The sequence below is a fragment of the Notothenia rossii genome (assembly GCF_949606895.1).
Source record: "Notothenia rossii genome assembly, chromosome: 9".
Lineage (NCBI taxonomy): Eukaryota > Metazoa > Chordata > Actinopteri > Perciformes > Nototheniidae > Notothenia > Notothenia rossii.
The window spans coordinates 62,913,376-62,927,472 of record NC_136907.1 but is presented as its reverse complement, the minus strand read 5'-3'; the positions used below and the strand labels follow the sequence as shown (position 1 = coordinate 62,927,472).

General features: G+C 40.4%; 1 protein-coding gene across 2 annotated transcripts in view; it reads left to right on the top strand.

Annotated features, from left to right (window-relative positions):
• The window catches only part of gpc1b (glypican 1b), a 63,029-nt gene extending 50,726 nt beyond the window's left edge, over window positions 1-12,303 (top strand). For both annotated transcript variants that reach the window (XM_079648329.1, XM_079648328.1), the window contains 6 exons: window positions 4,414-4,579; window positions 4,735-4,865; window positions 6,790-6,918; window positions 7,245-7,378; window positions 8,187-8,362; window positions 8,870-12,303. In XM_079648329.1, the coding sequence (XP_079504455.1) occupies window positions 4,414-4,579; window positions 4,735-4,865; window positions 6,790-6,918; window positions 7,245-7,378; window positions 8,187-8,362; window positions 8,870-9,069 (936 nt within the window). In that variant the 3' untranslated portion in view covers window positions 9,070-12,303. The remainder of the gene's footprint in view (window positions 1-4,413; window positions 4,580-4,734; window positions 4,866-6,789; window positions 6,919-7,244; window positions 7,379-8,186; window positions 8,363-8,869) is intronic.
• Window positions 12,304-14,097: the final 1,794 nt, after the last annotated feature.

The following is a 14,097-nucleotide window of genomic DNA, read 5'->3' as shown; positions in this document are numbered from 1 at the left end:
TGGGAACAAATGAGAGAGGAAAATCGAGAGGGGAAAAAAGACTGTGACAAACTCCAGCACTCTCTATCTTTCTGCTCACTTAATCCTTTTTTCTCCTTGCTTGCCCATTAAATTGTACATAAACCTTATAGTTGATATTTTACCATGGATGTGCCCTGCGTTGTCCTTTTATCATGATTAGCTTGGTATACTAATTTGGACCTTATCTTTCCCCTCCTTTCCCCTGTAATTCTATCCTCGATTGATTGGGCCCTGATGAGACAGCCGCTCCTATTTATAGCTGTGTACAGTAGTGCCTGTTAAAGGGCCAGTGACTGGAGATGTTTACCACACACTGCTCAGAGACATTACACTGTTTAAGTGTAGCTGCAGAGAATAAAATCCTCTCTGTGTATACTGTATGTGTGCTTCATATGCTTTCTAGCAAGTTTTTGTGTTCTCCACCAACTCAGATCACATGCATCCTTGCTATGTTTGAGTTGGATTAGCCATGAAAAATAGGAACTATTGTGAAACTAGATGAAAAATAATACAGCTAGAGGGGATACAGCAAGAGCCTGAGATGCAGTAAGAACTGAATCCTTTTTTGAAGGGTATTTTTTATGAGACAGAAAAAGTAAGATGCAGTCTCTTTTTTTTCTTGTACGGTATTAATTCCTCCCTTGCTTCACTCCGGGCTGCACCAGTTACTGTGTCCCTAACTTTTTCTGGACTGTTTTATTCCCTCGAGTATGGGAGTGGAGGAAGTAGGCCACGCGCCACATGGCTCACTCTGGAGGCAAGGAGTCTGGATTGTTCTGCTCTGCAACACAGGGGGGAGAGGTCCCTCATATATCCTTACTAATTACAGAAGGGCGAAGAGAAGTAGAGAGATGGGGAGACTAGAGAGGCAGGAGAGACTCGGGGCGTAATTGCCACAAGCAAGAAGGGACTGACAGGTGTGGGGAGCATGCTGTGAAGGTGAAGCAAGCACAAGGGTATGGATATTAAAATGTAACACAGTCTCGTCAAAGAGCTACATGAGCAAACATCAAAGAGTGTTTCAAACCTAAAACTTTCTTTTGATATCTCTTGATAGGCCAGTATGAAGATGAATCAAATCAGTGTGTGTGAGTCCGCGTGTGTGTGTGTGTGTGTGTGTGTGTGTGTGTGTGTGTGTGTGTGTGTGTGTGTGTGTGTGTGTGTGTGTGTGTGTGTGTGTGTGTGTGTGCGTGTGTCTGTGTGTATTGCATCAAGTAACAGCTCTTTAGAGCGTGTTTAGAAATGTTGCTTGATTTCAAAAAGGTTACTTTAATTGGAAGATTTGCTTCTTCTATCCCTTTTCTATGTTTGTCAATTGGTTTAACAACTTGAGGACGTCCCCATTCACTCCTGGTAATGGATATTTTAATAACAATAATTTCTCAGTAACGGAACAATAATCAAATGATTTATTGATAGTAGAAATAATCCTTGGTTGCAGCTCATGAGTCTTATTACTGTTTCTAATTTGACGGCCCCTCCTTCATCACGCCCAGTGCACCACAGCTCCAAGGTTACGGAGGAAGTTGTCAACATCAACCTCCAATTAGCGCTGCGGAGGAGTTACACACTGTTTCGTGTCTGTTGTGCCCGGCCTGAGACTCCTATCATTAATACTGTATGGATGATGTAACAGAAACAAGATTAATGACTGTCTCTGCTTAATAATTATTTCATTAACATCGCCCTGGGTTCTTTTTTTACTCCCCTGCCAACGCCCTTTCTTGAATCGTGCAGCTTTTTGAACCGGCCCCCTATCCCTCTCGCTTTCAGTCTTTTTCTCTACTCATCCCTGCACACTCCCTTCCATCACTTTTCTCTCTCACCAAAGAAACATTCATCTGACTCATCCCTGGCCAATGAGGGGTAGGGTAAGGATGGGGGGAGGAGAGGAGAGGAGAGGAGGGCAGGAGTGAGGTTCTGAGTCATGTCTCATGTGACTCGAGATTAAGCCTTGGAATGTGCTGGGGTTATTGCTTTTCTGTGTCACTTATTTCACTTTAAACTGTCCTCCTCGTGCAATTGGCAATAATTATCACATTTTATTGATCTCTTTTTCCAAAAGAGATGCAATTACCAATTATGGCTTGTTTTGTATTTTTCTCTAATGTGGTTGAAGATTTATTATCTATAATGGAGTTGAAACTGTGTCAAAAAAAACTGTGGAACAAATTTGATTCGATTAAATATGTATGATCCTTCTGGGGAAATTGGGTTGATAGAGATATAAATAGTCGATGAGAAAAGCCACGCAAAAAACAATAAAACAGAACACAATGGAGGTTGTTTAAAACTTTACAACCACATTTTCAACATTAGAATTGTGAGAAACACAATATGCTGCATTTGTTAGTGCTGATTATATTTATCAGGGGATACGGTTATTGTCCATAGTCTGAGAACATTTTTATGTCCAATTATATAGTAAACTGCTGACATGCCGGCAGAATGTTCAAAGTTTCTATGATGTGTTTTCCCACCTGATTCCTATTGTTGTCCTATTCCCACTGTATATTTGTTACAATCTGGATTTAACTGTGTCTTTGCTGTTAGAATAACTGTTTCCAGGAAAGGCATCAGGCTGGCCCAGATGTCAGCTTAGAGGAGCTTTGTATGCGTAGCTGGGCTCATTCCACCTCTCGCTCTCTCTCTCTCTCTCTCTCTCTCTCTCTCTCTCTCTCTCTCTCTCTCTCTCTCTCTCTCTCTCTCCCCATACGCACACACACACACTTCCTGAGGTTTTGTATGCATAGCTGTACTCTCTTGCGAACAGAGCTTACTGGTATTAACCCAGTTTCACTTTTCACGCACCAAGGCCCTTTCCTAGGGGAACAGCCTTGTGGGATAGAGAGGGAGGAATGGAAGGAGCAGGAAGGATGGATTGAGGGACTGAGAATACTTGTATGAATGTCAGGGCCTTTTCATCGCATGTGAAACAAAAAGCGAATTCTCCCAAAGTGGTTTCCAAGGAAACTGTGCTGAATGAAAGTCTGGTGCAATTTGAAAAAAGGTCACCATGGGAGGTGACCTCCCACTGTTCTGCGACTGTCATTGTCTGGCTAAAGACATTTTCATCTGCTTATTTGATTAGAAAATGAACACTTTGGTATAACATATTGAATTGTATTGTTCTGTAGTGATTTTATAAGAGAACATCAAATATACCTTTTGAACAACTGCTGCTGTCATTTTTATCTTTAAAGGTCCCCTATTATACAGTTTTTCATCAATATATTATAGTTCTCAGTTATATACAAAACATGTCTCTGAAGTGGTTGGCTTGAAATACCAACAAAATCATGCATTAGGCGCTTTCACACCGCAGTACTTTTCCCACGAAGGTTAATCAGAACTTAGTTCATGAGAACTCTTTAGTTCTCATGAACTAAGTACAGATCGCGTTCACACCGGAATAAGTCCGTGAGGGAGGGTTAGGCAAATGAAGCCGCTGACGTCACTTCTTCTTCTTCTGCTTTGGGTTTACTGGCAGGCCCCAAACAACTTCACGGCGTATACTGCCACCCGAAGTCCCCGGGCGGAAGTCCCCGGAGTTAGGGACTGGCTTCAGTAGAAGACACCTCCTCATCTCCACCATGTTTTCTTTTGTGTTGCCATAAGTTAGTCTCTCTCCGTTTGTGCGCTGGGCTAATGCTAATGCTAATAATGCTAATGCGAGGATAATAAAATGACTTTTTAGGAGTTTTACGGGGCGTGGTTTGCAGAAATAGGAACCTTTTTCTCCCACAAAAGTTCCTGCTCTCTAGCAGGGACTGAAAAGGGGGTGAAAAGGTTCTCATGAACTAATTTTAGTTCCGGATTGTTTGGTGTGAACGCAACATTTCGGAACTATATCGGAACTAAAGTGGGAAAAGTACTGCGGTGTGAACGCGCCTATTGTAGCATCCCATCAACCCCCCTGTTTCAGCCCTGTTTCAAAAGGGCTGATTCTCTGTCTGTTACTTTATATGAAAATAAGGCGCCACTCCCCACGCCCCTCTGAGAGAGATTTGGTTAAAAAGATCGCAATAGTGCTCTAGGAGATTCAGGTGATAAGGTGGGGGGGGGGGGGGGGGGGGGGGGTTAGTTATTGGCTAATGGTTAGGCAACCCAAAAAAACGTTATGACATCATAAAGTGGCCAAAATCTGATCAGCTCATTTTCAGACAGGTTATATATAAATGGATCAGGACAAAAAGTGAGCAAATCTTTTTTCCTGAAACTTTCAGAGTCTCTTTACACAGAGGAGACACATGTTTATGTAGAAAAGACATGACAAAGTGGATTTTTCACAATAGGTGACCTTTAAGACTATTATATCATATTTGCTTAAATCATAAAACAGTAACTTTTCATCCAGGTGGTGTAAGTTTATTTTTGTCTTTGCCCTACCAGGTGCAGCTGAGCCAGGAGTGCATGCGGGCCATGATGACGATGACGTACTGTCCCCACTGCCGCGGCATGGCCTCCGCCAGACCTTGTGCCAACTACTGCAGCAATGTCATGAAGGGCTGTCTGGCCAACCAGGCGGACCTCAACACCGAGTGGAGGCATCTGGCAGGTAGGGAGCAGACAGCCATTTACACATGCATCTAATCAGCCATATGGTTCCTCATAGTTTCACACATGATGCTACTTTCTGCAGTGAATACCAGTGTGCCACACATGAAACGTTTCAACCCTTCTTCACGCTAACTGTACCTCCCATCTCCGTAGAAACAATGATGCAGGTGGCTGGTCGCTTTGATGGTCCATCTGGTGTGGATAGCGTGGTCCTCTCCATTCCCACTCGCATATCAGAAGCCATGTTTACCATGATGGATAACATAGAGCCCATCAACAACAAGGTATAGGAGCAAACATTGGTACATGCACATGAAGCTGAATTAACTATACAAACTGTTTATGTGTTTTTTACCAACATAATGCTATAGTCATAGCAGAATGCAAATTATATTCAAATGATTTTAAAAGGCCAAACACAAGTTTCTGCAAAATGCAGAACATGTACAGTAGCAACATGGGAACCTCCATCAGCAACCTGCTATATAGCTTCATGGATTATACTGTCACAATGAAAATTATTTGCTGCATAAACACACAAAAGATGTCATTTTTATATTTGTATTTCTGTTTCTATTAGTGTTTTGTCCGTGCTCTTTGCAGTGGGTGTGATGTCACGCACAGGATTTAGCAATGTTGTAAACAAAATGATATGGCAGATGTCATTGTTTGCCAGTAACAAGCCTTCTGTCAATCAAATCTTTTCAAAGCACAACCACATAGTCCTGCAGAAGCATATTTGCTGACTCTTGATTATTCAGTCATAAATATTTCATGTTACACAGGAATAATATTCAGAACCACTTGGTAAAGAGCTAAAAGTAGTGGTCAGTTAAAGAAAGTTGGAGTAAAATATACCCTTACTTGTCAGTTTAGTATCCCCTCTGCTCCACTGTTGCCCCTATATTCATTTGTGAAGTTAACACCTGTCCAACCAACACATTATTGCTGTTTCAATGCTACACCTCCTACATTTAAAATAAAAGGATGAGTCATGACACAGCTTGCCAGCCAAGTGTTTACTTTACAGTTGAATAGTTTCATGTGATCCTGCACTGGCAGCAATTGAAATCTGGCTCAGTTGTTTCAAGGGGGAAAACATGGTATATTTTGAGTGGAAGACAAAGCTTCCTCTGTGCCGATTTGCTGTCAAAGAGTCCAGCTGTTTGAGGTGAGCCATAGCATAGCAGACTGCCTCTGACCCGGTTTGAGTTGGAAATCATCACACAACTTCAGCTTCATCTTCATCTCTTGTGGAAAGTCTGCGTTTATTCCACAGAAGTCATTCATGTTGAGTATTATGGTAGTCAGAGTGTTGGACAGATTATCTCCTATTTACATAATCTGTTGACATCAAAAGCCATATGTTGTGTTATGCATTTACTACAAATGGAAGCATATCTAATACAGCTGTGAAAAACTGCAGGGTGTATAACTTAATGTGTTTCAGGCCTGTCTGCTACTACTCTAGTGTAACGGAGTCAATGCCATGTTTTATGTCCATTATTCTATCTGCTGTGAACCACACAACACCAATGAGTTATGCTGACAGACATAACTGGAAGCTTAAGACAGGATTATTTTATAGTTATGTGTGAAGGTTCAAAGGCTTGAGGCTCCTCTAAGCAGGCCAGATTGGATGACAGATTGACTGCAGTCTTACTTTATTCCCTGGGCTCCATTTGTAAAATGTAAGCCCCATAAGGGGAATAGTGTGATCCTGTGATTGACTCTTGGGATGTAGCAAGTAATCAGCGCCACTTGTCGCTGTTGGCTTTTAAATGCATCGATTTATGTGTACTTAGTATATTTATACATAAGTTGGTGTCAAACTAAATGCTTTGGTGATACAGTATGAGTATGGGTTTATAGGATTCTATTCAAAAGCCTGGTTTCAGGGGCATCACATTTCATTCTTGTTAACACCAACCCCAATAAAAATCCAGGATATGAACCACATGGTAGGGAAGTAACGTTTATTGAGAGAGTCTGGTGGCGTACAGTTCATGTTACTAGTTCAAAAGGTTTTAAGAGGATAAAAGCGTAGCTCTGTTTTGGTTCTTACAGTGATTTAAAAGCTGAATGAACTTCATAAACATTTTCAAAACAAAACTGATTGAATATCCTCATTTCACCCTTTTGCTAACTTTTTCCCTTCTTGTGTGTCCCTCTACATTTCCGTCTTGTCTTTACTTCACTGTCACTCAGTTGTTCCAGGCCTGTGGCAACCTCAGAGAAGGAGGAACCAGCAGCACAGGAGCTGACGACATCATGAAGAAAGGGAAGGTTACAGTGGAGGATAGGTTGGGAACCAGCAGTAATAAAATGGAAAAACTGGTGAGTATTTACCCGAAAAAATCGGTGTCCTTTTTATTGCTTTCTGATGGCGTAATCCAGCCTATTCACAGTAATGGTTTTATGACATAAGAGCCATTGCTCATCATGGGCAATCAAACCCTTTTTGTTGTCCATTTCACCTTTACACAGCAACTATGGGGCGATTAGATGGGACTGAATGCTTGAATGGATGAATGATTCAGATGACTGAACACTGAAACTGGTTATTGAGGGAGAAGGAATGTATTTATCTGTTGTTTGATGTACCTTATTGCTGTGATTTTGTATAAAAGTTCACAAATGTGCTGCTGTCAACTCTGCCTCAGGTGTCTGATGTAACCATGAGACTGAGGGAAATGCAGCCATACTGGGTTTCTCTCCCAAGTGTTCTCTGCAGTGACAGAGTGGCCACAGGAACAGGGGCCGAGGATAAATGTTGGAACGGCATGAGCCGTGCCAGGTAAGGCTTATCAACCATACTGTATGAAGAAAATATGATACGGCAAAAACAAGAATTGATATCTTTAAAAAATGATGGTCAGTAAGATTCACGTCCCATACAGTTGTCATGAAAGTAGGAATTAGCTTTAGAGACCAAAACCAATTTATTGAACAAGCTGTAAACGTGCCTATTTCTGCAAGGGGCTCTATTGGGATGGAGCAACTCTCAAGTGGCAATTCGATGAAGTGCAGTTTTTGGCACTTTGGTGTTGGGTTGTTTTTACAGCAACCAATGTTCTCTTTTGTATGACCAGTAGCTTATGATAGCTAATAGCAGGTTTTCAACCAGATTTTTACAGAATAGAATAGTATATGCCACCACTGTTAGGCTTATAATAATAATTATAATAATAACATATTTTATTTATAAGCGCACTTTTCATTTGCGTAAACAAAACAAGTGCTACAAAATTAAAAAGGGTGAAACAAAACAACAAAAACAATAAAAAACTATTTTAAAACAATTAAAACAACATAATAAAAAGCTATGACATTCATGCCGGCATGGCATAATGTGGGGGATTTAAAATCTAGTTAAAGGCTATTCTAAAAAGATGTGTTTTTAGGCCTTTTTTGAAAGCATCTACACTGTGTTGTCCCCTAATAAGGATATGTTAAAGCAACTGACTCAACAGAATCCTCAAAAATGAAGAGAACTTAAGGTGTTTTTATCCTGCCATTGACAAATTGACAATACTGACTGTTCAGCATGTTACATATTCACTAATTAACTGTGGTTAAAAAAAAAAAAAAATCATGTTTGCCAGGTACTTTCCCGAAGTGATGGGCGATGGCTTGGCCAGCCAGATCAACAACCCTGAAGTGGAAATCGACATCACGAAACCAGACATGACAATACGGCAACAGATAATGCAGCTGAAGATCATGACGCACCGCCTGAAGAATGCTCTGAACGGCCAGGATGTGGACTTTCAGGACACCAGTGAGTAGTTTTACCAACACAGCCCACAAGTTTTCGAAGAACACTTCACAAGAAACTGCATCCCAGAAAACTCCCTAATGATTAGAAACTTTTTAACTAGGTCTAGATTAAGGGAAGTGACTCTGTTTCTACTCATCTGATCTTCTATCTTGGCTTGTATAAACTCTAGCAAAATGACAAAAAATCAGTACATGTGGAACTAAGATGAAGGCATAAATATGCCTGGCCTAAATCAAAGTGCCTTTTTAAATGATTGAAGTCATATTTTGTACCCCGTACTGATGCTGATGACACAGATGCTGGTGAAATCCTCATCCTGTTTCTTGGCTTTCCCCATGGCTCATTTATTCATATGGAAGCTGATCAAATAGTGTATGTGCAAAGTATGTTTAAAATACATGAGTATAAGGCAGTGATCTTACTATGTTTATTCTATGAAAATCATAAATCATTTTTTAATTCTTTGCATATTTTACAAAAACTAATTTCTTGACCTTCTGTCTGTAGGTGATGACGTCAGCGGATCAGGAAGTGGCGTGTGCGCTGATGACGTGTGCGCCCGTAGCCCGCGCCTTATTCTCCCTGTTACCCAGCGACCCGTGGACTACCTTCCAGAAAACAAGAAGGTGAAAACCTCCGCCAACCAGAACCTCCCCGGGATCCCCATCTACCTTCTTTCACTGCTCATGTTGCTGCTCCGGCGATAATTGACGGGGGAATCTACAAACTGGGACTGAGTTTGGGACATGGAGGTTGGGGAGAGTCGGAAAGGGGAGGGAGGAGATGTTGGGGGTTAGTTACTTTGCCAAAACTAAAAAAAGGTATAAATATTAAACACAAAAAATCACTTGGACGAACTTCCTTTTGGTTTTAAATTAGAACAAAATGGAATTAAGAGTATTCATGAATGGTTTTGGTTCTGCTCTCTTCTTTAATTTCTTGCTATATTACCACACCACTAGAGCTGGTCTTTTCGCATCTTCTTATGTTTTGTTTCTGGTGTTGGGTTTCTCTGAGATTATATCTGTAGACATGTGTGTAAGACTATGTTGCTAACAGTATGTTGGTGTTGACACCACAGGGAGAGGGAGAATGGGGCTTCACAGTGGCGCTCAGATACATATATTTGTTATTCCACTTCTTCAAAACAGCACTTGTGTTCATTAGAATTATTTATTTATTAATAACTCACAAATGACCCCAACATGGATTCATCACTCCCAAATGTTTATCGCAAACGAACACAAACATAATTGAATGACAATATTGATGGTTTTTAGTGGGAGATAATCTGGACAGCACGACCCAGCAGACTTCGTAATACATTAAGCCTCACATCATTATTACACTTACACACACACACTGGCAGAACGAGGACGTGAGCACTCCTCGTCAGCACTTTTTGCCATTTCATCATGTAAGCCCTAATAATAGCTGTGATCACATTCACAACGACATGATCGTCTAATGTGGGAGCAACGTGACCCATGCACCATCCATCCATCCATCCACTCAACCCCTACATTCCCCCTGCTGGGGCAGATCTCCCTCTCTCTCCAGACCCTGCTGGCTGTGTAGGATCAACTGGAGAGTCTCGTGTAAGCAAAACACAATCTGTGCTGGGCCAGGTCTCAGATGACAGCAGCTTCCCACTATAGAGCACTGTAGAGTATGTGGAATGGGGGAGTCGGTTTAAGATTGCCGTCACAGCAAATGATTGACAGTTCATGATTTGGGAAACGTGAAGCTGAGCAGAAATGTACAGAAGCAGAAACACTGCTGTCATGTAGACTTTTTTTTTTTGTACTATTCTTTTGTTGTGCACAGAAGAGCAAAAATATAATATGCATAATTGTGTGTGCTCTCTGCCAAGGCCCAGTGCTCCTTTGATTAGCATCATAATCGCAATGTCTTGCTTTTTTTGTCTAATTTCAGCAAGAATCCATAATCACAGTCTTTTAAATCCTTCAACTAGTTGTATGGCAGACACAACAGTGTACATATTTTTGATTTGTTTTTTGTTTTTTCTAGAAGAAAATAGCCAATTAGGTATCAAGATTTTATAACAGCCAGATCATTGTATGCTACGATTCGTATTTCATTCATCATCTGTCAAAGCTTATACATATCTGCCTTCCATTTCCTTGCAATGTTTTTCTATATCAGTGCCTCTTTATTCCCACCCCCTTCTCCCTGCTCATCGGTTATAATGACCTTTAAAGCGTTCCTCATGCTTCTACATGGTGGCAAGGCAATAAGAAAATGACACAGTGCTTCATTACGTGTCAAACTTACTAGGAATGTTGTGGGAACACACAGTGTGCAACTTTTCCTGATGAGAAGCTTGCTGGGGAGGAAAAACATACCACATTTTAATTCAAAGAAATGTCAAAGCTCTCATTTAAGAACGCTGTGTGCAGGATGATGGGATGATAGTTGCATGTGTGTATGTGTGTGGATGTGTGCACTTCTTTTTCATTGATAAAGCAAAAGAGGGACAGACGATGGAGCCTTTATAAATCTTGTTTGGATGGCACAGAAATAAAATGTATTGACATTTATTGGATTCACGTCACTGAATAGTGCATTTAAACTGACAGATACGGGATATTGAAATAGCTAATTTCTTAAAGAATGGGATGTTCAAACGATCTGGATTAATTATATCTTTGCTTGTCAGTATCATGTGTGACAGATACAGTTATCTTGTAGGAAAGAAACTGACACATATTTTAAATTACATCATGGTTTCATTTGTACACTGGAACAATCCACTATGATATGTCATGAATAAAAAAAGATTACAAATTGGTTAATACTGCAGATTTAATTAAGTTGTTGGGAGATCAGTCAAGATCTAAGAAGCACATCTGTTAGATACTTGGTTTATTACTGCTCTGGAATTGGGTGAGGCTGTTAACTGTTGATCATATTTACTTTTTAGATATGCTTAGTTAATGAATGCAATGTTTGCTGTGTGTATGCCTGTTTGTCCTTCCTGTTTGTCCCTGGTTAAATAAATCTGCCTGTGACTGCCATTGACACTTTGTCTAGTGTTGGGGTCCCTATTTTGACTCAAAAAGAGAGGTTCAATAGTGTTGGATGATCCAGTGGGGGGGGGAAATATACATTTTGAACAAAGAACAATTAGTAATATCACCACATGGTACTTCTTGTTGTGACCCTTGAGAAAAATCTGAATATGTATGTGAAAGTCCACATGAAACCCCTGTAAAGAATGAGAAATGACTCCAACTGTGATGGTGACATTCCAATTCAAAGACGACTTGCGACTCACAACTTCAGTTTCAATGACTGCCTCACAATGTCATCGGCTGAAATTTGCACAACCCCTCCCTCTCTCCTCTTCCTCCTTTTGATCTCATTAATTTGTTGCTCAAAGTCCCCCTCCCTTTTATAAAACCTGCACTTTTATGAGGCCAATAAATGGCATTGTCTGCACAAAGACATCACAGGATGGTCGATCAATACGCAAGTCAACACCTTCCAGAAACGACTATTGATTGAGGATGTGTGTATGCAGATAGACATGGCCCAGCAAGACATCTCCTGTTCAACTATAATGAACCAGTGTAAAACCAAAGCCCCTGTGTGTGAGAGGGAGCAGGAGAAAGGTCCTTAGTGCTGATCTCAAATCAGCTTGTGCACCTTAATCCTGCCCTCATTCATTAAGTGGGAAAAATGCAAAGCTGGATATGCCACCATTTAAAGACAGCTCTATTTTACACTGAGTTGAATACGAGAGGGATTTCTTAAAGGTGCCAATTTATGATGAAAAAAAGTACTTTTAATTCTTGTTTATATGTACTTTGGTTTTGTTGTTATCAGAAATCTATGGAAAGAGGTTAAAAAATACAAATGTCTCATTTGCTGTTGTATCTGAAATCTTGTGTCAATTATATACATTGTAAGATTTTCAACATGCCTGTGTCCTGTGTCTTTAATGGTGTAGTCTGTGATAGATAAGAAATGGAGAAAAATATATTTTGCTTTAGATTTACAACTTGACGGTCTTAAAATGGTTTACATTGTGTTCTCAAAGCCCTTAACTCACACAACATTCAAATCTATTGTATTTACCTTTCTTAAGTATGTGTTTGTTCTTCTTCAAATTGTCCATACCCTCTGACCATGCACCGGGGCACACTGCCACCTAAAAAGGGCCAATGCACTCCAGTGATGATGTCAGAGATGACAGCTGTTGTCGAGCATTGCCACACCGGAAAAAAACAGCCACATGTTGAGAACACACTAAGTGCTTTGTCTTGTTTTGGTGTATAGACAATGGAACGATCACCCCCCTCAGGATGGTTTTAACAAGATGTACTTGACCATGATCCTATGGGAGACTAAAATGCCACGCTTCACATACAGAGCTGCTGTGTACAAAGTGCTTCCAGTATGTGAACACCAGCTAAATACTTTGTGGTTCTAGTGTGGAGCTGCAATGTTTCCATGTCTGTCATGAGGTTACAAATTATGGGAATGAAAAATGCCTTGAGAAAAACTTAAAATGCAGTTGGGTCAGGGCAGCAATGTTTAATGAAGATTATGAATATTAAAGTACGTCAAAATAAATCAAGTGCCACCCTATCTGCCTCTAAACACTGCTAAAATACACAGGATCTGTCCTTGTAGGTTGACCTTCGTTACAGCAGAGGCTGTTTGATGTCACAACATGGGAATTCAGAGTACATCTGAATACATTTAACAATCCCAGCTCTCAAATTGTTTTTAAAATCAAACTCACACTTAATATATTTCTACTCAGTGATAGGGCACATTGTTCTCCCTATGGAGGGACAATTATATTATTCAATTTCACTGGAATTATAAGTCATCTCTCTGCAGTCCCCTTCCCTCAGCATCTGCTTCTGTGCACACATACAGGAGACACATTACTATTCCCAACTATTGATTGTGTCTGAAGCTTTTCACCTTCTCCCTTGCTCACAGCACACACAGCTGCACAAGTGCACCCAAGTTTATTCTCAGCCTTTTGACTTTCAGCGTGCCCTTTGGTTCACAGCGCTTTTATGACTGACTGCTTCACAACCATTACACACACAGTCTCCATATTTGAAATATCAGCTCAACAGGGCAAAACACTTGTCAATAAAATCTCCTCAGCTCAATACACCCTGAAGTGCCTTTTCCTTTAGGCTGCACCGTGCCTTATATGGTAACATGCTACCAGATTTGTGAACTTAATATCTTAAGAACCCTTTTAATTTATATCATTTTCAGAGATGTTATAAATATAGGGTTATGACCTTTCCCATAAAATGTTGAATCCATTTTAGTGTGAGAGAAAAATAATTGGGCTGCTGTACAATTTCAAATACATGTTACACTGGAGTAGTGAAGAACATTAGCTTTCTCTCTTTGACAGCAGGTCCAATGTATTTTAATTTGGATAACACAAAGAAAGAATGCAGGTTTCCACAACAATATGTCAAATATTGAAAGGGAGAGTGTGGAAGTTCAGCTGAAATACTTAGAGGCTGTTTTCGATCCAACACCCCCTACATGGCTGCAAATGTGCTCAGACATATTCTCTCACCTTTTTTCCTCACCCTTTGATCTGCCTTGTAATTTAACTAAAGCCTCCCGCTTGCTCTCTGATTTCTTTTCTCAGCTATCTCTAGAACCGAGCTGTCTGAGTTGTTATATCATTTTCCATCAGTACTTACATTTGAGATCAAGGGCTTCAC